This window comes from Achroia grisella, unplaced genomic scaffold (genome assembly GCF_030625045.1).
Source record: "Achroia grisella isolate CSIRO2021 unplaced genomic scaffold, CSIRO_AGI_Agris_v1 utg146, whole genome shotgun sequence".
Classification (NCBI taxonomy): domain Eukaryota; kingdom Metazoa; phylum Arthropoda; class Insecta; order Lepidoptera; family Pyralidae; genus Achroia; species Achroia grisella.
This window is the reverse complement of record NW_026712636.1, coordinates 3382856-3410443: the sequence shown is the minus strand read 5'-3', so window position 1 is coordinate 3410443 and position 27588 is coordinate 3382856. Positions and strand designations below refer to the sequence as shown.

Genomic DNA, 27588 nt, shown 5'->3' with positions numbered 1-27588 from the left:
TCTTTTAATCATTATTAAATCTTAATAAAATATGGTTAACGAACTTGATTAGGCTATTGAACCGATTAATTATTTGATTTGACGATACAAATGATGCCAGACACTGAAATGTTTTTAATCGATAGTTTAAATATCGGTTAAGTCTGTACAAATGGACCAAAACAGTCGATTGAAAGACGTACCATAGACAATAGTAGTTTAAAATAATGTTTATATCCTTCTGCCACTTTTAAATAACTGTTTTTGTAGTTATTTTTACTTTATAGAAACTGCCATTCTTTTATAAATTTTTGTAATTATCGCTTTAACAAATAGAAATAAAATATAATTTGAAACATTATTTGCATTATCAGCGACATGTTTCAATCTTGTTAGTAAGTTTAAAAAATTGCTCATTTCCGGTTTGAAATATTTCCAGAAACAAGAAAGTGTGCATTTTCATTTATTTTCTGTCGTCATTTTAACTGGTTAAACGTGTCTCGTTCCATGAAAATCTTCATTTATTTTATGTTATTTCGTATCGTGTCATAGTTGTGTTTCTCGTATAATCAGAAAAAAGGATTCTCGCACGTTGCTCCTCTTCGTCATAGACATTGGAAGGTACATACGTAATATCGAATATCTTGAAACCTATATTTACTTAACGTATGTATATCAAGTTTAATCTGTTCTCACCACGTTTTTGCCAGCTGGTGCGTACATTTTAATGTTTAAAAATTGGTTAGAGCAGTGAAACTAATAGTAATGTATTGAATTGTTGGGTTATAGTAGTAGATGATCAATTTGGTAGTGCAGTATTATTATATTTGTGACAGGTTGGCGCGCCCGGCGTGTCGCGAGCCCGTGTTTTCCTGGTGCCAGCTTCTTCGAAGCCAGGATCAACAATTAATCCCATTCGCCAGCTCTCGTCCATAGGGGCGTTACCATTTTATATGACTTTAGCAAGATATACAGGTAAGCAAAGCAATATTTCATTATAAGATTTACACCATGAATTCAGCATGTAGGAGGCAGTTTCAGATTTTTCAGACTCAAAGGAACCTGAATATTAGTGTATACTTTTATTTATATTTAGTCAACTGCTGCACCAATTATGAATTTTGACTATCCATATTTATTAAAAATATATTTTTTTTACTTTATCAAAAAATATTTCTCTAGTCTTACTAATATTATGAAATAATTAGGATGTATCACAATATTGTGTCATTAAGTGCAGTGAGAGTGTAATTCTAAAAATAGGCTCTGAATTTCAATCTTACAAGACTATTCGCAAATTCTAATGAAAACTAAAGTAGATATTAAAAATAACTAAGTTTGGTTGAGTAACTGCTGCGGAACAAATTTCTGGAAATACATTAATTCTGTTGAGTTTATATTTTAAGAATATTAATCATTTTGTTGCACAAAATGAGTTGCATAAATCTTATTTGTATTATATCAATATTAGTAGTACAATACCAGAAATACATTTTTTTTTAATTACACTATCTTCTGGAAGTTATTAACACAAATTAGCCAGCCATAAGAACCAGTTAGCTTTGAAGCTACTGGTTACAAATAACTGTCCATGCAGACTCAAAAGGACTCGCTTAGCCAGCATCTGAGAAAATACTTGAGATGGCACCTCACATGATGTGCCTTAGCTCTTAATGCCTTTAACATTACAAAACCTGATTATAGTTGGAAAGGCTGATTGCAGATAGAAAAAGAAAAAAAAATATTCAAAATCAAAATATAAAATTTTTTTAAGACTCAGTTGCGAGACCTATTCAACTTCATTTCTATAAGACACCAATCCATATATAGCTTGTGTAGCTTGTAATGTGCTTAGGAAAAGATGGTCTTATAGCTTAAAGCCAGCTCTTAAAACCTGGAAGATAAGAGTTTTGAGTAGTGAAAGGATATAGATTATACAGGTATAGATTTTCTTCATCTATAGTACGTCCCCACTATAGATGAAGAAATAATTATACAAATAAATAAAATTGAAATGTCTGTATGTAATTTCGGAAGAGTGGAGGCTCCTGGCACAAGCATTTTATGCTTAAAAGTAGGTTTCAACAACTATATAGAAGTTAGTAAAAATTGTGCTACCTAATAAAATACCTAAAGAATTTTGAATTAACAGATTTTTTTTTTTATTAAATGCGTATAAAAGTATATGGTATCTACATAAAACTAATAACAAAAAAATGACCGTTACTGACATTCAGTTTATTCCTCTAAATCTCTGAAACGTCTAGACAGATATTTACGGGGATTTCACTTGCAGATAAGTAATATAATGAGTAACTTAGATTTTATTTTCGGAATTTTGTTTCTAATATTGAAAAAAAATTGACAGACGAGTGTACATATTGAAGAGTATTATTCCCGAGCGAAGTTGCGGTAGACGTCCAGTACCCAATATTTAGTTGTCTACGTCATTCTAACGGTGTAAATGTAGTAACTTAGATGTTTATTTTCTTAATATAATATTTAAAAAAAAAAAAGAAATTTCACGCGTACGAAGTCGAGTGTACAAATGTAAGAGTATTATTCCCGAGCGAAGTTGCGGTAAACCTCCAGTACCCAATATTTAGTTGTCTACGTCATTCTAACAGTGTAAATGTAAATTGGACTCTATTGTGTGCACTTTAATTCTAATTTTGTATTGTACGTGTAGAACCTAAGCTATTATAATAGTTAACCGATCTAAATGCCCAGAGCGTATTAGCTGAGTAACATGAGGGGATTCCCTGTAATCCCGGAATACAGGGTTTTTTTTAGTAGATTATAATGGAATGTTGCACCCGCCTGCGCTAACGGTTTACGCTGGCGGGGTACCAGTGGAGGATGATAGGATGAACATAAAGTCAGGTCAGCACATTGTGACAAATTTACCAGAAATTTATCTGGATCGTTTCCAGGGGAAACCGCGTGGTTTGCAACCTGACAGGGTACATTGCTAGCAATGGGGTCATCAATCCACATTGCTAAAAATCACCTTTCCCCCTAATGGAACAAAAGGTTCTCACTACGCTTCTAGAATACTGTACTACATGTTCAATACGAATATAGAAGTTACATTAAAGTAGTTAAAGTACCGGGGAAGACCTAGACTGTCTTATGTTCACGAGACCATTGTAACTCGTAGTACTTTCAACATTGCGGTTTTTACAATGGTCATCCATTAGTAGGAAGTACTAAGTTTTTACAATGGATGACAATGGAATGTTGCACCCGCCCGCGCTACCAGTTGACACTGTCGGAGCTCCATTGGAGATGATAAGATGAGTATGAGGTCAGGTCAGTTAGCCCATCGTGACAAATTGGCAAGTGAAATTACAGGATAAGAGACATTTCAATATTACAACACCCTTTTTTTTTATACCACGTAGGTGGCAAACAAGCATCTGATGGTAAATGGTTACCGAAGTAGTCTATGGACACGTGAAAAACCAGTATATCCAAATTGCAAGTTGCGGTGTTGCAACTTAGTACCCTGTATATACACACACCCTGTATATATAAATTGACTACATGACATATTTTATTACACAGTATAAACATTATAAAAATTATAAATACTTTTGAATGGCTTCTGTGATTTTCGGCAGACTGCAATCAAAAATATCAATATCATTTCTGATATTGTTCATTATCTCTATCTATGCTACGTTTACATTCAGCCGCTTCCCCTGCCACTCGCGCTGTTGGAAATATTACCGGGCGACAACTGAGCGAGAGAGCTGAATGTAAAAACACGCTGCCACTCGCGCTGCCAGTCCTTTGACTCGCGCACGAAAAACCGACAATCGAGGGAGCGCCAGCAGCAGTACGAGTGGCAGCGCCAATGGCATGGGAAGTGTTTCCACTCATGTTTACACTCTCGCGCTGCTCACTTCCCTGCCCACTCGGACTGAGTGTAAATTGGGCATAAAGCGCGGGTTACAGACATGACATCTTAGTCCTCTGAAATGGTATCACGGCCGTCAAATTATTAGATGATCTCGAAGTTCTGTTCGCCGTCGCATAGTATAAAACAAAGTTGTTCTGTCTGTTTCTACGCTTGGATCTTTTAAGTGACGCAACGGATTTTAATGCAGTTTTCAGCAATAGATAAAATGATTCAAGAGCAAGGTTTGCATATATAATACATGCATGTTATAGTATATGCAGGTTATAGTATATATACGGCGCTACCGTGGCAGATTGCCGTCGTCAGTGCCATTACCATAGAGACAATTTTATTTACATATTTTATTATTATTTCTTATGTATGTTAATCTATAAGGTATTTATAATATGGGCCATGTAGTCTGAATTAAATAAATAAATATAGTGTAGACAAACAGAAAAGTAATGTCTATGCGAAGTCGGGGTGGGCTGCTATACTGTGTGTATATGTATATACATATATACACGACGGTAACCACTTACCATCTTGTTTGTCATTATGATTACATAAAAAATAAGTAGAATTTCATGAAAATTGGTTAAGTAGTTTGTCCAATTAAACATCGTTATGTGATATTTTTATCTTATATATATAATATTTTGGTGTCACAGTGTCAGTTGACATACATCTCCGTAGCGGCTTAATCGATTATGATGAAATTTAAATATATAGTTGGTAGGTCTGGGAATAGGTTGTTATCCATTTTTTATACCTTTAAGCGATAAGGGTTCGGGGCAAAATAGTTTGCAAAACTCATTTCTTTGAGTGAGTGTTAGCGACATTATTAAATATTCCTGACTAGCTGTGCCTGCGACTTCGTCCGCGTGAAATAATGACCTGGGATAGCATTTTTGATTATTTAATACATACGTATAAATATTTTAATAAGCTTTAAGAAAAAAAAGTCTCATCGTTCAAGGTTAATAATGACGAATTGAGTAAAAAATATATAACTTCAAAATTACTTGTATAAAGTTTATTTGAATAATAATACTTCTATTCTCTTCTTTAATGAGTCGACATTAAAAACTACATGTAATCCTACATTTCCATCCTTCTACCAACCCCTATTTTTCTACGAACAACCCCGAATTTTTAACAGCGATATTAATTAACAAGCAATGTTTGCCGATTTATCTAGTTTTTACGTTATATATATAAGAATGTCAGACTGATTACACCTGCCGAAATCAGTGCATTATATCACCGCGGTCAATGCCCTCTCCTTTCTCGTCTGGCATAGAGACCTCGATCTCTTACACTGGCACGCGGGCATTACCTACTGCTGGGTTATTGACGTGATCACCACGTGGATGATGTTAACCGACTTCTGAAAAAGAAGAGTTGGTCGCAACTTTTTTTGTACAATTGTTTTTGTACAAATCTGGCACCAATTTTAGGAATTGACCAGCCGTTACGTAGTCGGCGTGATTTGTTTTTTAATAATAAATTTTCTAAAATTAAAGTAGCCTAAGTTACTTCTTATAACATTGGCTATCTGCAAGTAATAGTCCCGTAAAATATAATCTCCGAATCCAGCAGATTCAGAGGTTAGAACAAACTGAATGACATTTTTTTAAATATTTTTTTATTTAGTTACCATATAAATATAATACTTTCATATGCATTTAATGAAAGTTGTTAATTTGAAATTGCTTACAAACAATTCAATTTCATTTATATGTATAGATCTAGAGAAAGTGGGTAGTAGGTAGGTTTATTTGAGATTACCAATTTCAAAACAATTATAGATATTCTTGTTCATCCGACATAGTCTGCCAGGACAGTAAAATTACAGGGTACGAAGCATGACATCTTAGTCACCATCATAGCATAGCATAGCATAAGTGATACCTATACTTGTATAAACGGAGTGGCTATTTCAATTACAAAAAAATATACTGTTTTAAATTTGACGCGGTCACTATATATATATATATATGTATGTAACATACAATTAGGAAAACTCACTGGATTTTACCACGTTCAATTTAGAACCCGTGATTTATTCGCCATGATTCGACATGATCACTGGTAATTTACCCGTGATATGGGGGTTGAAACGTTGCCGAAATATCGGAAACTCGATAAAAAAGATCGCGATAAGAATCCCAGATTTTTCTTAAGTTTAAAATATGTATATATATCTTGGGAACTGCTTTCTTCTCGTGAGCATCATGTTTGAGATAAACATGGCCTTACAACAGCCGAGTCTGACCCTTTAACAAAATATTTCCCTAATTAAACGCTTCGCCAAATCTTGGACAGCAGCTTTATTTATTTGAATAATAGACAAGACTTTTGTTTGCTAAAATCTTCATGCTTTACGACTTAAAACTAAAATAAATCAATTATAATAAAGTGTTGTTTGTTGGATGTTAGTGGATGTTTTTACTAATAATGTAGATGTAGACACGGCTATGTTCATTCTATCGTATAGGATGCGACCATATTATCTAAAGTTAGGTTCAATAGAAATGGAAATAAGCTTTACTCGAATAAACTTAATATAAGCACTTTTGAATAGTCTAATTTTTTTTTATTCTACCATTCATTCTTCTACATACTCTACATACCATTCGTTCTTGAGTTGATGAGTTGTAGACTCATCAAAGGAAGAACGAGCAAGAATCTTGCGTATTGAAGAAAACTAGCTGTACCCGCGACTTCGTCCGCGTGGAATTATACTTTATTTTTCTAAAATAAAATAAAATAAAAGTAGCCTAAGTTACTACTTATTACATTAGCTACCTGCCAAAAAAAGTCACGTCAAAATCGACCCAGCCATTTCAGAAATTAGCCGGAACAAACAGACAGACAACAATTTAAAAAAATGGTATTTTGGTGTATGTACCGTATTTATATTCATATGCATGTAATAAAAACCGGTTAATTCAATATTACAAACAGACGCTTCAATTCTATTTATCTATATAGATAACTGAAAACTATCTCTGAACAATACAGATGTTTGCGAACTTAGAATATAAAGATACTTTAAATGCATTGTCATTATTAGGGCTAATCTATATTTTATCAAGCAACTCATGGATTCATTGTTTTCGATATTATCAAGAGATATGACGATTACAACTTGCAAAAACGTAAAATTTAAAAAGGATATGGAGTAGAAATTATAAATGAACTGTATTCAAATTTGTGGATAATTGAGCATAATCTACAGTGATATTTAAAAAAAAATGTTTAGTTTTTATTTATAGTGAATGATTTGAATAGAATAGTGTAAGTATTGTTGAATAGTTTTTTTTTTAATGTTATCACTCGTTCGGATCGCAGATTAAACGCATCAAGAATTTTTAAAATTTTCGTCACCTATAAATCTTAATGTATAGAGTAGAGTCTGTCCTTTATTAAAAATAATACGGATTCTACCAGAATACAATACGGTACGAGCCAAAATCTGATCGGCTTTATTTGAAATATCATAAAATTCAGTTTGAATAAAAATTCTTTCTTTTCTATTCTACTCCATTTAATATTTTACTGCTATTGTCTATGGATTCATTTGCATTCCAATCAGGCATACAGTAGCATTCCTCTATTTTTTATTAACAACTATGCAGATGTTAATTTGACGCTACACTGCGTTTATGCTGCGAATTTTTTGAAACCTTTTTAGGCTGTATATATAGACATCTGGGGTGATTCACAATCGATACATTTGCACAACGCATGCGTAGACACCCCCCTTCCACTCCCTCTCCAGGCTCGGTTCCCAGGCTTCTGCGTTCTAGCCTGCGTCATATAGCACTTATGTAGGGTGATAAATAACGAAATGTTTCGAATAAAACGCTGAACGACATTTATGAAGGTGTAATGGGGTGGGTTCCGGTGCTTGGAATATTTTAACGTTTATGTCCAAACTAGTTGTTACGCGCAGCTTTGTTTGAATAGAAATGGTATTCTTCTAATCAATATATGACTTGAGAATGGTAGGTTCTTAATGCGAATTATAATCACTTATTTTTACCAAAGATCAAAAGTTGTATTTCACAACTAAAGGTAGCCTGCGTCGGCCCAACGTTGTAATCCCAATTTATCTATTCCGTAATTTATTAAAATTGGCCTGCGAGACAAACGGACAGACATTCTTGAATTCATCATAGGATTTTTGTACGGATATCTGTTGACTCAGTATTGACGAATATATTTTGGGCTACCCCAATTTCGTGGTAATGCGCTGTATCATTCGTGTAATTGCGCAATAGGTATGTAATGTGGCACTCCTTATCCTCAGGATGTCTCAAAAGGGAATTAGTGGAACAAAGCATTCAATATATCTAAAACGAAAAAAATAGAAAAACCCTAACACTAAACTGCCTAGGACGAGTAGTAATAATGGGCTAAACAATTAGACGCACACCAGGCATGCAAGCGTGAACCTTTGCGTTAAAGATAGCTATTAGACATAGTAGATACAAAATACTCGGCTGATAGAATATTAAAAATAATTCCATACTTGATAATTTTACTGCGTTAACCTCACAACAATCAAGCAAATTGCTTTGTAATCAATGTAATAAAGAAATCTATTTAGATGTGTCCGGGCTATTTAGCCCGGACACATGAGAAAGTATATTATCTTTATATATGAAAATTACGTGTCACGTTGTTTGTCCGCGATGAACTCCTAAACTACTGAACCCATTGCATTGCACATTGTGAGCAATTTAATTCAACTTGAAGATAGCGTACATCTCAATTTATAGTAACAATATTATTTTATTCAAGAACCTTCGAAAACATCACAGCAACGCATGGTCGTGTCTGCTAGTACATTATAAAAATAATGATAAAAACCTCAATTCCGGTCTTACCTAGTGAATGTCAAAGGAAATAGACGGTATATACTCTCTCTCGTGCGAGTTCAATCCAATGTTTGTCTACGTATGGTGAAGGGCGAAATTTGTATCTCTAGAACGTGCCTCTTTACGCTGTCCATAGAGCCCTTGGCTATAGTTAATTGCTTCTAACATCAAACACTGGGTAGCCATTGGCTATGTTAACATTGGGAATGGTTTACACAAGGCTTTGTGGGGTAAATTGGAAAGGTCGAAACTATTTGCGATGTGATTTTGCTGCTTTTGTATTTATTTCAACACTGGATAACGTTACAGAATACTAGAATTTGTATTATTGAGCAATTGAAACTGTTAACACTGCTGTTGAAATTGTAAATTAAAGGCGAAATGTTGCGTCTAAATAATAGTCTAATTGAGATACTTATTAAGTAAAAGTCGCTATCTCGTACCTGGCCCAAAGGTTCTCTTAACGCTTGCAGCATTTCTGCGCTAATTTGCTAGAGAAATCGTTTGAGCGTAATCTAATCTGTTTATTTCTGTTTTCGTATGTAGTTACATGTCTGTAAATATTAAAATTGAGAATTAAATTACTTGCCATCTACGTACACACAATCGATGGTAAATTATTTAATTGTTCACTTTTATCACAAATATATTTACCATTTAATTTAATTTTTGCCTGACTAATTCTGTCATTTATTTGTCAACTGCCCTTGTATTTTGATCTGTACTTCAAAGTAAGGGCTGATTTTGCTACGAGGAAACTAAACTCCAGAAGAACAACGGTAGTGATTTTAGAAATTATTACACAGTTTGAAAAATAATTTATTCTAGATATAATTAGTAAATCACGGGATCTTACCACGTTTTATATTTGTTGTTCCCGATATTCGGCAACGGCCATGATCACGGGAAAACCACGGGTTTACCCGTTGAAACAACAAAAATAAAACGTGGTAAGATCCCGTGATTTACTAATTATACTTATAAATAATGACCACGTCAAACTTAAAACAATTTATTCTAGAGTTTGCTAGTCACAAAGTTATGACCACTCCCGGCCGTAGCCGGGCCCATTAGTAGTTATAAACGGCCAAATATCATAAGCAAATATCTGAAAAAGACCGCACAGTGTTATGTACTACTTTTCATTATCAGATTAACAACCCATCAATCTGGTCTTACTGGCACTAATTATTTTCCGCAAGAAACCTAGATAGTATCTGTAAAAACTCAAAAGTAGTATGCGCCTATTTCAGCCGCCAAGCAGCTTGTGTTTAAGATGTATTTCGGGCTTCGCATAATAACGTTATGTCGTGCCGTCCATGTACAAGGCGAAGATTACCGCGTAGAGGGCCGCTTAGCATATTCGCCATTCTAGCCACAAAAATACACATTGGTAGATTGGTGAAGGAATTTTGTTATGATTTTTCTATCTGTGGCATCTTTCTCTTGTCCTAATCTTTATGTAAAACACCCTGTGTAAAAGCCAATTTTTCCCTAATTGTCTCTTACACAGAGCATCTAAAATGAGCCGTAATTCAGAAGTGTCGGACTTATTTGTTTAAAAAACTTTACTGGCCATTATTGCGGATCCGTAGACTTTGAAATGTATTTCAAATATTGGCCCTATACTAGAAAACAACATTTTCAGGCGATAACGGAAATAGTATACGATCTTTAAGATACTTACTAAATTAGCACTCTATCTTTAAGAATAATTACTAAATTAGACACTTAGAGCTAACAGGACAAATTCAGCGTCGTTCTTAGTATCTTTAGAGATATATACACTTCAGAGATATATATTTCATCAATACGTAACGCTCAAATATATCACTTAATATTTTTGGATTAGACGTTGACAGTGGTGTTATTTGAAGTAACCAGACAAGTTAGACGTACTTCTTTTTTAGCGATTGTCGCTAGATTTCTGTTTACATGACAGAGTATGAACATGATGTGATCAGCGTGGACGTGATTGGAAACGGAAATACTTGTAGTGGAATCGTCAAGTGTCATCGTTGTTTGTTCAACACACAGCGCGGTTCGCCGGAAGCTGGACTCGTGTTGATGTAGGTTGAAGATTGTCGCACTGTGCTGTTCAGCGCTGTTTGTATTCCACAGACAATAGTGAGAACGGAATCTTTAAGATTGTAGTTGTCTGTACTCGTCTGCCTTTATGGTATAGCTTCTTTTATTTATTTCGTTTTTTATTTCATTTATGTTTCATGTACGGTGACACTGTGCTGTCCAGCATTTTTGTATTCCACGGACAATAGAACGCGGAATCTTTAAGATTGTAGTTGTCCATACTCTTCTGCCTTTATGGTATAGCTTCTTTTATTTATTTCATTTTTAGTTTCATTTACGTTCAATATTCATATTCTATAAATAAATTATTAGTACAGATTAATTATGATCCATCCATAGTGTCAACAATATGTTGAGAGGATTCGTTTTAAAAATTGTACTTTGAAGCGAAGTTCTTTAAATACAATTTTTATTAGTTAATTTTTAGAAGTTCCATCTTGCATCCCAGCACTACGCTATGTAAGCATAGTATCTATATACTAATAAACTCCGGAACCGCAGATTCGCCGTGTGCATATACCCTTTTTGCTATTTTATTTTATTTCGTGAGTCTATAAATTGCACGGAGATTTAAAATGTAAATTAATGTCGCATGTCAAAAATGTTAGTAAATAAAATCTTGATCCAAAGACATTTTTTAGCTAATTATCCTTTAAATACGTCATTTATGATTTCGCAATTCCTCCTACTATTTTGTCATCCATACTAATATTTGAAATGGAGAGTTACTCATCCATATATAATAGTAGAAATGGAAAGTATATCCCTCAATTCAATTCTAATTGCTTTATATTTCACAAGGCACATAGACTATCATCTCTAATCAACAAAAATCAATTTCATCTAAAAAACAAGGATGCGACGTTAGTAACATATATTGCGAACAACCTATGTACCGATGTTTAAATGTGTGACGTGAAATGTCTGTGTGCGAAGGGGGAGAGTATTAATAATAGGGACTGGAGGCCCTCAGGTCAACCTACACGCGAACTCACCTAGCAATAAGCTCGATGGTTACCAGGGAGACCGCGCAGATCTAGGTACTGGGTAGTCCCCACCGCCAGCGGGTGTTTGCTACCCCCTCTCTTATTCAGGTATTAGTAGTAGTTGTTTGATATCGAGTTGCATCCGGGCCTGCGTCACGTTACCGCGTCGCATCGCCAGTTGATGCCACAGGCGGTCTGGTGTGCCACAAGTCATAAGAGACGAGCGAGTTTCAATAGAGTGAAAAGCGCATGGTAATTTTCATATGTGACATCGATGCTGGAGAGTATCTTCAATGAAATAACTATTACCAATTCGCAATAGTCTTGCTAATTATACTAAATTCATCTTAAGGTAAGGACCTTGTGTTTTATTCGAAAACTTAATTTTTATATTGGTTCTCTACCATGCCAATTTTGTTATATTGAGATTCGCGTTTTGTAAATTATAATGAGTATTATTTTATACAAGCACAGTATTATTACAAAGATTTTAATGTATCGTTGACCTTTGGTTGGTCACTGTTGTTCCCATTTCTGAGGACTATAGATTTTGAGTGCATGCTTAGTAATTATGATATGTTACTTTAATAATTGGTAATTAGGTTTGAAATCCAAAACCCAAATAAAATAAATTATTCAATTTCAATATCGTCGCAAATTTTGTTTTTATAAATATTTGATAATGCTTATTTTTTGTTTTGGTATTAGAAATTATTGGTAAATATAGCTTTGTTATAAAACATAGAGTAATTCATATAAATAATGCAATTTATTAAAATTTAAACAATAATTATGATTTAAAAGGATTTTATTCTGTATTGTACTGAATTGAGAGTCCACATTAGCGCGAGCGTCCAGCGCCTGAAACCGTGTGAAACACAAATTGTCGCTGCCGCTTATGATTTGTACTTATTCAATACTACGAAGCCTTCAATGAATGTCGATGGAACATGAAGCGAGGCCTCGCGTGGCGGCCATAAATAATAACATCTCGCGTTACAATGACATGCAATGTGCAATGACGGCGAATTCTTACCTTAGATCTTATATCCCGCGAGAGATCGGATTTTAAATGAAATCAATAATTAATACTAACCCTTTCCATGTAATTATACTTTAAAAATTGAGCAAATAATTCGTGTCCCTTGTATGGGGACATACGAACGTAACGATAAAAGGTCACTCCTCACTCCAGTGCTCTCCGTACGGGGATATACAAGCGCAACGATAAAACGACTGATGTCCCTCATACGGGGACATCAGTGCAAATGGCTAAATTTGATTTTTTTAAGTACCGGCCACCTATACTTATCGGTCTATGCACATGATCGGCCTCACAGGAGACACACATGCACAGACTTACGCACACACAGACAGACTTTGTACAATGTCTTATGAAATTAGTGATAAATTTCATGAACAATACTTAGATTGTTAAGGTGTGAAAGTGAAACTAAGGACATCATTTTTGCATTTATAATATAACGATTTCACATATCATGTTAGAACTTTACATTTTTTTTAACTCGAACACGTATTGTCATCATGTTTCTATGCAACGGTTACAATATTCACCATGAGCCTGAAAATCATGCTACTGTATGTCAGTACACAGTGTTATTACATATGTAATCCTCTTCGATATCAGTGTAGAAAGAGCTGGAAAAATAACGAGAAATTGTGTACTAGTTACTGAACCAATCTGTATTCGTTACTTTACTCAACGCGATTCAATTCAAAATATCTTTATTGATGTAGGTCTATTACACTCTCATGATATGTCAAATCAGTTCGGAAAGATTTCGAGATGAGAAGAACTGACAAGAAAGCTCGTATTCTTTTCAAATAAATGTTGTACATGTTTACAATAATACCGATTCATTTTAAGTAACTTTTATACACTTGAACCACAGAACTAGTCTGGCAACCTCATTTTTATTGATCGTAAGTGTTTTGCCACATCCCGTTTAATTTCCACGTCTGACTAATATTCTTTTTATACAAAAAAATACTGTGTTTTTGAGTTACACAACGCTGGTACAATAAATAGGTAACTACTGTAACTATGGTAGCTAAGTTTTAAAGTAACGATTTAGTCGATAGGGACGTCGATACAGGTGACGAACTAGTTACTCAGTACTTAGTACATACGATTTGCAACATCACTACTGCAGAAGCCACACGTATGTGCGTGACGTAACAAACTTGCTATGTGCCTGTTATTTCGGTCGCTGGGAAATATAAACTTGTATTTCCGTTATTGCCATTAATATATATAAGCAGATATTATAAGTATTTACTGATATTCGTACACTTTAATAAAAAAATAAAATAAACCTGGAACAAGTGGGGGTAGGGAATTGTTTTTTACTAATATACTGTTTGCTAACAATGTATTATATCTGTGTAACCTCCATGCGGTCCCCCCTGGAAATCATCTTCAAAATTCTTGGTGAATTTGCCATGGTGGGGTAACAGAGTTGATCTCATATTCATTTTATCATTCTTCACCGGACGAGGCGTCAGCGTTGTCCGTTGGCGCAGGCGGGTTCACCATACTTTTATCACTCATTAAATAAAGGTATTGATATCTATCTATAAATTTGTGAGTATGGATGTTTGTTACTCTTCCACGTAAAAACTACTGAACGGATTTTGATGACACTACAGTAATATAGCTTATGCATCAGAATGGCACAGGCTATATTTTATATTGAAATTTGACGCGGTTGAAACAGCGGGCACAGCTAGTTTATTATATAATCTTTATTGCACTTTCAAATGACAAATTTAAATAAATATTAGAAATAGTGTTAGCAAAAGGACTCATCTCTAAGAGATCTCATCCAGACATCTAAAACTTTGTGACACCAGCAGTGAAGTGTGGGTCACAGAAGTTATACAACAGGACAATTTACACAACGCCGTCTAGTCCCAAGCTAAGCAGAGCTTGTGTTATGAGTACTAGATAACTGATATAAAATACATGGATACATCTTTTTGTAAATAAATACACACTTAGATAACACCCAGACCGATACAAACAATCATACTCATGAATACAAATGTTTGTACCGTGCGAGGAATTGAATCCTCGACCATCGGATAGTAATTGTATGCTGCACCACTAGACTACCGCTGTCAAAGTGAGCAAATAATAAGTGTAAGAAAAGACAAAAGTAATCATGGTATTGCAACTAAAACTGCATTTGGTACTATAACGAGCGTTTTATACGACTTTGTGGCCAATCGTAAAACAATATATCAAGGACGGAAAGCCTCGTATAATGAAGTTTCTGTATTCGCGATAATGTTGGCGAGAACTCTGCGAAGGCTGCTTCCCTTGGCAGAACCGAGTATGCGATACTAGTCGCATTGACGTCACCAGATCGTTATCTGTTAGTATTTAATTAAAGTAACTAAACTACTGTATTTACTGTATCTAATGAAATATTATTTGATGGTCTTTGTGTTTGATTAAAACTTGTAATATATGAAAATGTCGTAGTGTTGTTGTCATCGAAACGTTCGAATGATTTTTATTTAAATTTTTCGTGATTTTTCTTTAGGTCTGAGAATAGTTTGTGGTCTGAGAATTGTTATTTTTTATACACCTAATTGATGATGTAGAAATGATTTGTATGGTAAAGGAACGTTTGCTGTGTGCCCTTGTAGGTGTCTGTTTATATTCTTTCATTCATAATTTAACGCTCTTGTCGGTGGAGCTCTTGCCACTTCCCACGATCTTCCATTATGCTCTATAATACTCTCTTTTGTATGTATATGTTTAAAATGGAATAGCTAACATTTTAATGGGTCTGAACCATATTTTAACGTTACTGACAAATCTCACCCGAAACACAGTACTGTTTGGAAACAGCTATGAGAAGGCAATAACTACTTTGTACAATGTAGACGAAGGGAAAATGTACAGTAGCTTGATGGAATGTATTGTATATCGAATGACTTTGGTTACCATTCGGAAGAAATACGTAAATAAATAATGATGAATAAGTGTAGAGGATTCGGTTGCCACAATAAACTTATTTTAATTATTGATTATAAATTTCATGACCTATACTTGAAATTCGGAATTAGTTTCTAGAGGCAGGTGCCGGTTACCAGCTGCTTATTTTCTATATCTTACTAATATTATAAAATATTCACCTGTAACCCGTGCTTTAGAGATACTTAACAATATCAGAAATGATATTGATACTTTTGATTGTAGTCTGCCGAAGATCACAGAAGCCATTCAAAAGTATCTAGAATTTTTATAATGTTTATATTATGTAATAAAATATGTTATGTTGTAAATTGATATATATATATATATATGTGTATACTGTACTAAGTTGCGACACCGATTTGGATATACTGTAATGGTGTTGTAATATTGAAATTAATAAATAAATAAATAAGATAGTTTGTGAGTATGGATGGATGTTTGTTGCTGTTTCACGCAGAAACTACTGAACGGATTGGAAATTTTACAGTAGCTTATACATCGGAATAACACATAGACTATACATTTCATGCGGGTGAAATCAGGAATGCCGAAAACACGAGGGGTTACCGACCTTTTAGGAACCTTAATATACCCTTCTTAATTTTCATGCATGTGAAACCGCGGGCACAGCTAGTACTTTAATATTTGTTGAAGTAATGTATATTTAAACGTGTAATGTGTTTGTCAACAGAGACATCAGTACAGCGCCAGGAGAGTAGTCGGTGCGTTGCAACAAGAGGTCCGGCCGGCTGCCGTCGAGGGTGCATGACGCTTCACACACCTAACAATACTGCTCGCAGGTATATACCATGCCTTCACGACTGTTATCTGAAACGGGGTGGTCAGAAATGGTATTTCTGCAATCCTCAGATGATGGTATTTGCGTTACATAAATGAAATAGATAAGGGATAGAGAGTAGATGTAATATAAAACAAATACACTAATTTGTCGTTTCTCTGCATACTTTTTGTTAACCATGCAACAGATTTGAATACGGTTTATGTATTGTTAACCGGGTCTTAATACGAATAATTTTATGATAAATTAAGGTATTTACCTCTCTCGACGTTTGGACTGGAACATATGCCGGATGACTGACTCCTTGTAGTGTAAGTGACGAGGAAATGATGAGGTGGTTGTGACAGTAACAGGCACCGGAAACTGCTGCCGCTTCGGCAGACGTGACTGGCGCGCGTCGCGGGAGCTCTCGCCCGCATGCCGCCTCGCTGACCGCCTGCTGACCGCCCGCTGACCGCCCGCTGACCGCCCGCACCACGCGGTTTCCACGCCACGCCACCACTCCACTACCTGGTAAGTTCATGTATGCATCTGTCGTTGTGAATTTTTTCCTTTATAATTTTCATGAATATTTTTTTTTATTTTAATCTAATTTTTGTAGCGAGAAATGAACATTCATATGTACACATAATGAAAAAAATGAATGTAAAAATGAAGGGTACGGTATTGGAGAAAAATATTATTAAAGAAAACAAGACATAGTGTAAAATTGTAATACAAGAAGTAGAGTGACGATCGATGTCAAAATATTAGAAAACTATCATTGAGGTTACACAACACACGGATCCTATGTCTGTGTAACTTTTTAATTTCTGGTAGTATATTATCTACCGTTAGAAAAATGATTATTTTCTATTTTTTGGTATGTTATTTATATGTACATAAGTTTTGTCACTCCTTTTTGTTATAATAAAACGTTCTACAAAGATAACTGCTCTCATATAATATTCCGAATATCGAATCAATAAAACTCAACTTGTGTAGGGTTGTAACGAAAGCCTGAACGATTTGGTCGGATTTATTTAAAATAAATTTTTATAAATAGAATTTCCAATGTCTAATTCTTTTGTTTTTTTTTTAATTTTTGTTTGTTGCTAGTTACAAATATGTGTAATTCTATTTTTTTTTACTAATGTTTATTGACTGCCAGTTACAAATGTGTTTCCATACACAATTATATAATAATGGCGGTTACATTAACAATATTCAATTAGACAATGATATCATCCAATTATAATTATGCAGTCGATTGTGAATGACTCGACATGATGAATCCTATGATTTCAGTTTCGGTTCATTAATTACGTATGAATGGATAAAGGAAGTACCACATTTATAATCAAAATGCGTGTCCGGTTTGTAAGGTGAGATATGGTAGTGAAATTACAGGGGTAAGAGGGGTCACAAATTAAATTTATGATGTCCGTGGTGCTATCATTTGTAATAGGTGGCGGTTCAATTCCATACAGTTACATAAAAAGATATATCCCAATCTTTTAGCGAACGTTGTTTTTATCTCTGGTTTAACATATTGTTTTAGCGTATACTGCCTTATTCCAAATGATCGTAGATGCGATTCCCGCATAATACAATTATATATTCATAAGTATGATTTTTTGTCTGTATATATTAAAAAAAATATATATGTGTTTCTATCGCTTTTTTGGTACCTCTCAAGTTCTTCAAAGTTTGGGACTAGATAGCGCATTGTGATATATTTTGCGTTTTTTATTTATATAAAGCAAAGCCCACGGGTCTGCTTTATACGATACAAAACAAATTTATGATTTGGAACCTTAAAAACCCTATAGTAATTGTATACCATACTACAAAATGACTTCTTCGTTCTGTCAAGAACATATCGAATGAGAATTACACTTAGATTATGGAATTAACTACCTGCCGAGGTTTTTTCAAGAAGGGTATATTAAGGTTTCTTAAGGGTCGGCAACGTGCACAAGACTCCTGATGTCTCAGGCGTCCATAGGCTATAGTAACTGTTTACCATCAGATGGAGCGTCATCTCGTTACCACCATAGTAGTATAAAAAAAGAACCATATGTAATAATTTGTATGTAATATTTTAAGAAAGGTGTTACATATGAATGTGGATGGTTATAAGGGCAGAGGAAGGCCGAAAAAGAGATGGATGGACTGTGTGAAAGATGATATGGTAAGAAAGGATGTAAATAACACGATGACTGCGAACAGGGATGAATGGAAGCGAAAAACATATTACGCCGACCCCAAATAAATGGCATAAGGAAGAAGCAGATGATGATGTGTTAGGGAAACTACTCTGCTACCAAAATGTTAGGGAATTTACTCTCTGTATATATATATAGTGAAAAATGAGTGGAAGCGTCAGTCACGTACCTGTATGGTTCTGCGGATTTCTTGGGCTTCAGGGTCTCGAAGATATCTTCGCTAGCTTTCCAGTTTCACAGTAGGTTTCACAGTTCTAATTTATTTTAATTCACAACACAATGCGCGCGCGTCATGGCCGCCGTACAGTCTGTTCAGTACTAGGTAAGGGAGGGGAAGGAAAGACGCGGGAACACAAACTAACGGACTCTAATATAACAATCTGTGCTTACGATGTTACAGGGTAGATTTTGAACATGATGTAATAATTTGTATGTATTCTGTTTCAGATCCAGTGTCAAGAAAAAAATAAAAATATTGAACGCATCTATTGTAATTAGTTAGTTTTAGTAGTTGTACCAAACGAGCCAACCATGGGTTCCGTGAACGTGAACCGCAATGTTGCGGACGCGTTCTACCGCTACAAGATGCCGCGCATCTGCGCCAAGGTCGAAGGCAAGGGGAACGGCATCAAGACCGTCATTGTCAACATGCCGGAGGTCGCCAAGGCGCTTGGCAGACCCGCCACGTGTGAGTATACCCATACATATATCTATGTATAAAAAAATAAATTGCTGTTCTTTGATCTCACTAAAACCCGAAACTGAACCGATTTGGCTAATTTTAGTCTTCAAATATTGGTTGAACTCCAGGAAAGGTTTAAACGGTGATAAAATATGAAGAAATTGCATGTAAAATAGTGAAACATACAAACTGCTGATACCTGTGAAACAGGGTGCGTTCAGAAATTTATTGCGTAACTAAACTTCAATAAACATTTTACATATTTAATATTGAGGCGGAATGGAGTTTGCGGGGTTAATATATTAATATAAAATAGTAAATAGTGTACATAATAAAAAGAATCTATACCATCTAAAGCCCCATCGGCCCCAGTCGGTAGACAAAAAAATGGGTCTGTATTTTTTGTAATATAGTTATAAAACAAATATAGAATCTGTCATACTAGTGAGCGGGTGCTGCTTGTGGGGACTGGTCTATTCAGGTTACGGCTCCTGATCATAGTTGACTAGCTGACCCGTGCAACTTCGTCTGCATCACACTTATTTGACGTTTATCGATATATTTCGCCCAATTTACATATCTTTTGAAATATTATAATTATAGCCTTCTTTTGAAAGTCCTAGATCTTATGAAATTATAGCCTAGAAAGCCTATTGTAAATTGGGCGAAATATATCGATAAATGACAAATAAGCTGCATTTCTGTGAATTTTCATAAAAATCCGTTCAGTAGTTTTTGCATGAAAGAATAACATACATCCATCCATACTCACAAACATTCGTGTTTATAATATTAGTAAGATTATTTGTGGACTTTTTAACTAAAATCTTTTTTAATTTATAAAATCAATGTTACAAAGGGTACGAAATTGACTACGCAATTGTTAATAATAATTGATTAATTTATCACGTATCGTGTTTTAACAGATCCGACTAAGTACTTCGGCTGCGAGCTCGGTGCTCAAACGCAGTTTGATTTCAAGAACGAACGTTTCATTGTGAACGGGAGCCACGACTCCGCTAAGCTGCAGGACCTGCTCGATGGGTAGGTGTTACAATAAAAAAATGTTCTGGACGTTTTCTATGTATATTATATTAGGTGTTACAACAAAAAAAATGTTCTGGACGTTTTCTATGTATATTATATTAGGTGTTACAACAAAAAAAATGTTCTGGACGTTTTCTATGTAAATGTTCTGGACGTTTTCTATGTATATTATATTAAGTGTTACAATAAAAAAAATGTTCTGGACGTTTTCTATGTATATTATATTAGGTGTTACAACAAAAAAAATGTTCTGGACGTTTTCTATGTATATTATATTAGGTGTTACAACAAAAAAAATGTTCTGGACGTTTTCTATGTATATTATATTAGGTGTTACAACAAAAAAAATGTTCTGGACGTTTTCTATGTATATTATATTAGGTGTTACAACAAAAAAAAATGTTCTGGACGTTTTCTATGTATATTATATTAGGTGTTACAACAAAAAAAATGTTCTGGACGTTTTCTATGTATATTATATTAGGTGTTACAACAAAAAAAAATGTTCTGGACGTTTTCTATGTATATTATATTAGGTGTTACAACAAAAAAAAATGTTCTGGACGTTTTCTATGTATATTATATTAGGTGTTACAACAAAAAAAATGTTCTGGACGTTTTCTATGTATATTATATTAGGTGTTACAACAAAAAAAATGTTCTGGACGTTTTCTATGTATATTATATTAGGTGTTACAACAAAAAAAATGTTCTGGACGTTTTCTATGTATATTATATTAGGTGTTACAACAAAAAAAATGTTCTGGACGTTTTCTATGTATATTATATTAGGTGTTACAACAAAAAAAATGTTCTAGACGTTTTCTATGTATATTATATTAGGTGTTACAACAAAAAAAATGTTCTGGACGTTTTCTATGTATATTATATTAGGTGTTACAACAAAAAAAATGTTCTGGACGTTTTCTATGTATATTATATTAGGTGTTACAACAAAAAAAATGTTCTGGACGTTTTCTATGTATATTATATTAGGTGTTACAACAAAAAAAATGTTCTGGACGTTTTCTATGTATATTATATTAGGTGTTACAACAAAAAAAATGTTCTGGACGTTTTCTATGTATATTATATTAGGTGTTACAACAAAAAAAATGTTCTGGACGTTTTCTATGTATATTATATTAGGTGTTACAACAAAAAAAATGTTCTGGACGTTTTCTATGTATATTATATTAGGTGTTACAACAAAAAAAATGTTCTGGACGTTTTCTATGTATATTATATTAGGTGTTACAATAAAAAAAATGTTCTGGACGTTTTCTATGTATATTATATTAGGTGTTACAACAAAAAAAATGTTCTGGACGTTTTCTATGTATATTATATTAGGTGTTACAACAAAAAAAATGTTCTGGACGTTTTCTATGTATATTATATTAGGTGTTACAACAAAAAAAATGTTCTGGACGTTTTCTATGTATATTATATTAGGTGTTACAACAAAAAAAATGTTCTGGACGTTTTCTATGTATATTATATTAGGTGTTACAACAAAAAAAATGTTCTGGACGTTTTCTATGTATATTATATTAGGTGTTACAACAAAAAAAATGTTCTGGACGTTTTCTATGTATATTATATTAGGTGTTACAACAAAAAAAATGTTCTGGACGTTTTCTATGTATATTATATTAGGTGTTACAACAAAAAAAATGTTCTGGACGTTTTCTATGTATATTATATTAGGTGTTACAACAAAAAAAATGTTCTGGACGTTTTCTATGTATATTATATTAGGTGTTACAACAAAAAAAATGTTCTGGACGTTTTCTATGTATATTATATTAGGTGTTACAACAAAAAAAATGTTCTGGACGTTTTCTATGTATATTATATTAGGTGTTACAACAAAAAAAATGTTCTGGACGTTTTCTATGTATATTATATTAGGTGTTACAACAAAAAAAATGTTCTGGACGTTTTCTATGTATATTATATTAGGTGTTACAACAAAAAAAATGTTCTGGACGTTTTCTATGTATATTATATTAGGTGTTACAACAAAAAAAATGTTCTGGACGTTTTCTATGTATATTATATTAGGTGTTACAACAAAAAAAATGTTCTGGACGTTTTCTATGTATATTATATTAGGTGTTACAACAAAAAAAATGTTCTGGACGTTTTCTATGTATATTAATTAGGTGTTACAATAAAAAATAAAAAAAATGTTCTGGACGTTTTCTATGTATATTATATTAGGTGTTACAATAAAAAAAATGTTCTGGACGTTTTCTATGTATATTATATTAGGTGTTACAACAAAAAAAATGTTCTGGACGTTTTCTATGTATATAATATGCATTTCTGAAAACATTATTTAAGAATTTTTATATGTTGTTTTCTAACAATGGTATAAGCTGTGATTAATTTGAATCCAGATGACAGTGTGTGAATTTTTATTTATAAATCAATGGTTGCTTTTACACGTTTACTCTATCACGCACGAATAGGTTTTCAGTCAGAAAAGAATGAACATAATAATTCGCACGTCCCTTGATCATGCGTGCTTTAGCGGCTTTTTGTCAAATGTCGGCCATAATGCAATATGGCCGACATTTGACTATAAAGTAAATATAATTATTATTTTATGTTTACTGTTAAATATAAATATTAAATTAACTGTTAATATATTTAACAGTAAACAACAACAAAAAAATGCAATCCCTCACAATTGCACGCGCTAGCTTCTCGCGCGTGAAAGAAAGTATCGTGTGTAGCTTATATATATCTATGTTGAGTGAATAACTGTAATAGATTTGTTTTTGTGTTGTTCAGGTTCATCCGCAGGTTCGTGCTGTGCCCGGAGTGCGACAACCCCGAGACGGAGCTGATCGTGTCCACCAAGCGGAACACCATCTCGCAGGGCTGCAAGGCGTGCGGCTACCACGGACAGCTCGACTTCAATCACAAGCTCAACACCTTCATACTGAAGAATCCGCCCGCGGCTGATCCCAGCATGCAGGTGGGTTGTTATATTGGAGATCAGATCAGTAATCAGCTACCGACTGCCAGAAAGATGATTTGATTGAGACTATAATAAAGGAACATGCAATGCAGTACTGACATTAAATTCAAAACTTTATATTTTTATAATAAAAAAAAAAACTAAAATAATAGTACCCTAAGTTACTCCTTATTACATCAGCTATCCACCAAGAAAAGTCCCATCAAAATCAGAGATTAGCCTGAATAAACAGACTGATGACAAAAATTGTAAAAAATGTTATTTTGGTGTATGTACCGTATTTATATTCATAGGCCTGTAGTAAAAAACGGTTATTTCAATATTACAAACAGACACTCCAATTTTATTTATATGTATACATATAATTACCCACGCAAATATTTGGTCAACTTCAAAGTTTAAGGAGGCTGATTTCATAACTTTATTACAATTTTGCTACATAATAATTATTACCTACTCAGATTGTTTTTGAAAAATAAATACAAAGCAAATAAAAATCATTTATGAATGTACCATATTTTAGCCTCCTATAAACGCCAACTGATTTGTATTAATAAATTTTCCATACCATCCAGTTCAGTATACGGATTCAATTGAGAAGAACTGGCAAGAAATTAATTTATATTTCGTTACAAAAGCCAAATAATTAATATTTCGCTTACAGGGCTCATCGTTAACAGAAGGGAACCGCGGCAAACGGTCCAAGCGATCAGGACCAGGCACCGCCAACGGCAACCACGACGGAGAGGCCGCCGAAGGGAAACAGGTAATAAGAGCGTAATGTTTTTATGATCTCCTTAACAAAAGAAGTACTTTGTATCAGTACAGAACAAACTGAGAAATCCAAAGATTTGTAATGCATCCGATCGAAGATGGATATGGAATTGGTATGAATGGATGCAAATAACTCATCTGGTGACAAAAGCAACCTTCGTTTAGATAGTATCACATTTTTTCTTATTAAAATAGCAGTTAAGTTGATAGCCCACTTTATGGTAAACCGTATGGTATTATTTATTACAGCAAGACGCCGAGCAGCCAATAACACCAACAACGCCCAACGCGAAGAGCAGCAAGAAAGAGAAGGAGAAGGAGAAAGAGAAGCGCGAGTCGGACGACGACGACGACGGCAACTGGACAGTCGACGTCAGCGAGGCAGCCGTGCGCGCCCGCATGCAAGGTACAACACCACACTACTACCACCATATAATAATTTGAATTCATAAGTATGATTGTTGATATCTGTCTGGATGTATTCTATGCATATTATGTATTTAATACACCCAGAGAGATATTAACAATCACACTTAGGTATTTACAAAAAATGTCTCTAAGTATTTATATTTCTTGTCTAGTACCCACAACACAAGCTCTGCTTAGCTTGGGACTATGTGGCGCTGTGTGTACGGAGATATTATTATTAATATGTATTTTTCTGATTGTCGTCAGATCTGACTGAGGGCGCCAAGAGCATGACAGTGTCGGAGGACAGCGAGAAGAACGAGAAGCAGCGCATGGATTTGTTCTACGCATATGTGAAGCGACTGGCGGACGACGGGCTCGCTATAGGCAGCCGCGTCGGAGGAGACATCCTGCACGAAGCTGAGAGGTACTGTATTATTTTAGTCTGCACTAACGGTTTAAACTGGCTCTGTTATCTGCATAAAGCCGTTTGCATTTGGGCCCTTGTATATATACAGCCGAGACTACTAAAGATTATGCCAAGCTCCTCTCAGAAGCTCAGAAGGTTTCTTCACAGGCTTCACAGAGTGATTTAACCGTTCTGAGGATTTGTGTATGTTGTAAGTTGTTGGCAGGGCATCAGTAAACCGTAAATCCTGGTAAATTTACCTGGGATTTATCACGATTGTTTCCAGAGCAAACATTTGGAGATCACTTGACATATCTCAACAATACCTTTCCCCATAGAGGTACAGAACTGCTGTATCTAGATAATATAATATACCATTTGATTTGCTAGTTAGCGTAGCGTTGCAAGATGCTGGGTTTTATTAAGTATTTACACTCTGGTTTCAGGTTGGAAGTGAAGTCCAAAGCACCATTGGTGATCTTCGAGGTGCTGGTCCGCGCTAACTCCCTGGCGGCTGATGTCAAGAAGCACCGCTCGCTGCTGCTGCGCTTCACGCGCGGAGACTCTCGTGCTCAGCGCTCCGCACTACACGCACTCACCGCGCTCTGCAGCCACCACCCCGCGCTGCTGCCCAAGGTATGAGCTCAGGGGATGAGTTGGTACGTTCTTGTACGTCTACCCACCCTTGGAATTGCAGGTCACTAACCTTCATAATACAAGTACTTCAACCGTTATAGAAATTTTCAACCGAGGGGGAAATTGTTTTGTACCCCTGTTTGCAAAATTGGCATCGCCTTGCGGGCCATAGGCAGACAGTATCTCGGCTAGTCATAAATGAGACGCAATAACGTTGGTGTCGTTGCAGGTGCCGGCGATACTGAAACTGCTGTACGACATGGACATCGTGGAGGAGAAGGCGATGCTGGAGTGGGCCAGCAAGCCCTCCAGGAAGTATGGCAGCAAGGAACTGCTGGCGGAGCTCAGGCGACGCGCGCAGCCCTTCCTCGACTGGCTCAACGACGCGGAGGAGGACAGCGACGACGGGGGCAGCGAGGAGGACATCGAGGTATGCACCACCATACATACATACACATACACATACGGCAGCAAGAAGATATCGAGGTCACGCCTGCACCATACATACATACATACACATACATATACTCAATGACGCCGGCGGTGAGGAAGACATTTGAAGTGACGCGCTAAGATGATAAGATGTAAGGTCAGAGGTCAGTAAGCCTATCATCATGGTGGATCATCAGCCCAGATGGTATCCAGGCGAAACCACGAAGTCAATGTGATACTACATAGCTACCAATGAGGTAATCAACCCACATTACTAACAATCGCCTTACCTGTGAAAGTTAGGTTGTGGGACATAATAATGATGATGGGAAATATCTCCATTGGAAAGTTTACACTCTTTCCCGAGGAGATAAAAACCATCGCTCCTAAGAATATCCTTCAATTCTTGTCCCTGACGGGTCTAGGTAGCGAACTTTGAAAAAGGGCGAGCACAATAGATAGATCTATGTAGGTCGCAGTGCTACAGGTGCAGGTATCTGACAATAGCCCAAACAATCCAATAAAAATAATAATAGATTGTGGGATCCATCTAACTTTCACAGGTATATGACGAACGTAGGTTAATATGGAAATCTGAAGGGGATAAAAAAAATATTCAAATGGAAACTCGGAAACATCTTTTTCAATTTTTTCCATCGTTACGGAATATTTTTTCAGAACAGACATAGCCTGTGCCGTATCGTAGCAGTTAGTAAGAAATCGTTTTTTTTTTCCGCAGATTCAATACGACGACCGCGCCAAAGTGACTCCGATCAAGGCGGTGAGCACGCCCACACCCGCCAAGAAGCAGCCCGACGACGACGCTGACATCGACGTCGACATCGACGCTATCTGAACTACCGCGCTACACACACCACCCCACACCGACACGGACCTACACACACACACACACACGCTCTCACGCTTGACTTCTTTCACGTTTGTCCCAAGAAAACACTGCTATCACGGAGCAGCTCACTTTGTAAGTTTTATTGATCAGCATTTATTTGATTTTCAAACTAGTTCACATTTCGTTAGAGTTGAAAATTGCGTTGTTTAATTTCATAGTTCAGTTGATATCTTGGTTCGTTTTGTAAGTTTTATTAATCAGCGTTTATAGGATTTTCAAACTAGTTCACATTTCTGTAGAGTTCAAAATTGCGTTGTATAATTTCGTAGTTCAATTGATATCTCAGCTCACTTAAGTTTTAACAGCGTTTATATGATTTTCAAATTAGGTCACATTTCCGTAGAGTTCAAATTGCGTTGTTTAATTTCATAGTTCAATTAATATCTCGTAAGAAGAACGTAATTTTAATGCTCTAAATATCGACATCGTTTCTTATT

The 27588-nt window shown here is 35.1% G+C and overlaps 1 protein-coding gene across 1 annotated transcript; it reads left to right on the top strand.

Annotated features, from left to right (window-relative positions):
- Positions 1–386: 386 nt before the first annotated feature.
- Positions 387–27588, top strand: LOC131855618 (eukaryotic translation initiation factor 5). The gene is made up of 13 exons (XM_059206908.1): positions 387–600; positions 816–954; positions 16547–16655; positions 17002–17167; positions 19309–19549; positions 20470–20587; positions 23393–23579; positions 24247–24348; positions 24606–24762; positions 25032–25191; positions 25620–25809; positions 26039–26239; positions 26981–27588. The coding sequence occupies exons 5-13, from the start codon at positions 19393–19395 to the stop codon at positions 27095–27097; spliced, it is 1389 nt and encodes a 462-aa protein (XP_059062891.1). The 5' UTR covers positions 387–600; positions 816–954; positions 16547–16655; positions 17002–17167; positions 19309–19392; the 3' UTR covers positions 27098–27588.

Excerpts from the sequence above, each read along its gene's own strand:
- LOC131855618 (XM_059206908.1), top strand. The coding sequence starts at position 19,393 with ATGGGTTCCGTGAACGTGAACCGCAATGTTGCGGACGCGTTCTACCGC. Across the intron at positions 19,550-20,469 it reads GCTTGGCAGACCCGCCACGT|ATCCGACTAAGTACTTCGGC; the intron begins GTGAGTATACCC and ends GTGTTTTAACAG. Across the intron at positions 25,810-26,038 it reads ACCCCGCGCTGCTGCCCAAG|GTGCCGGCGATACTGAAACT; the intron begins GTATGAGCTCAG and ends GTGTCGTTGCAG.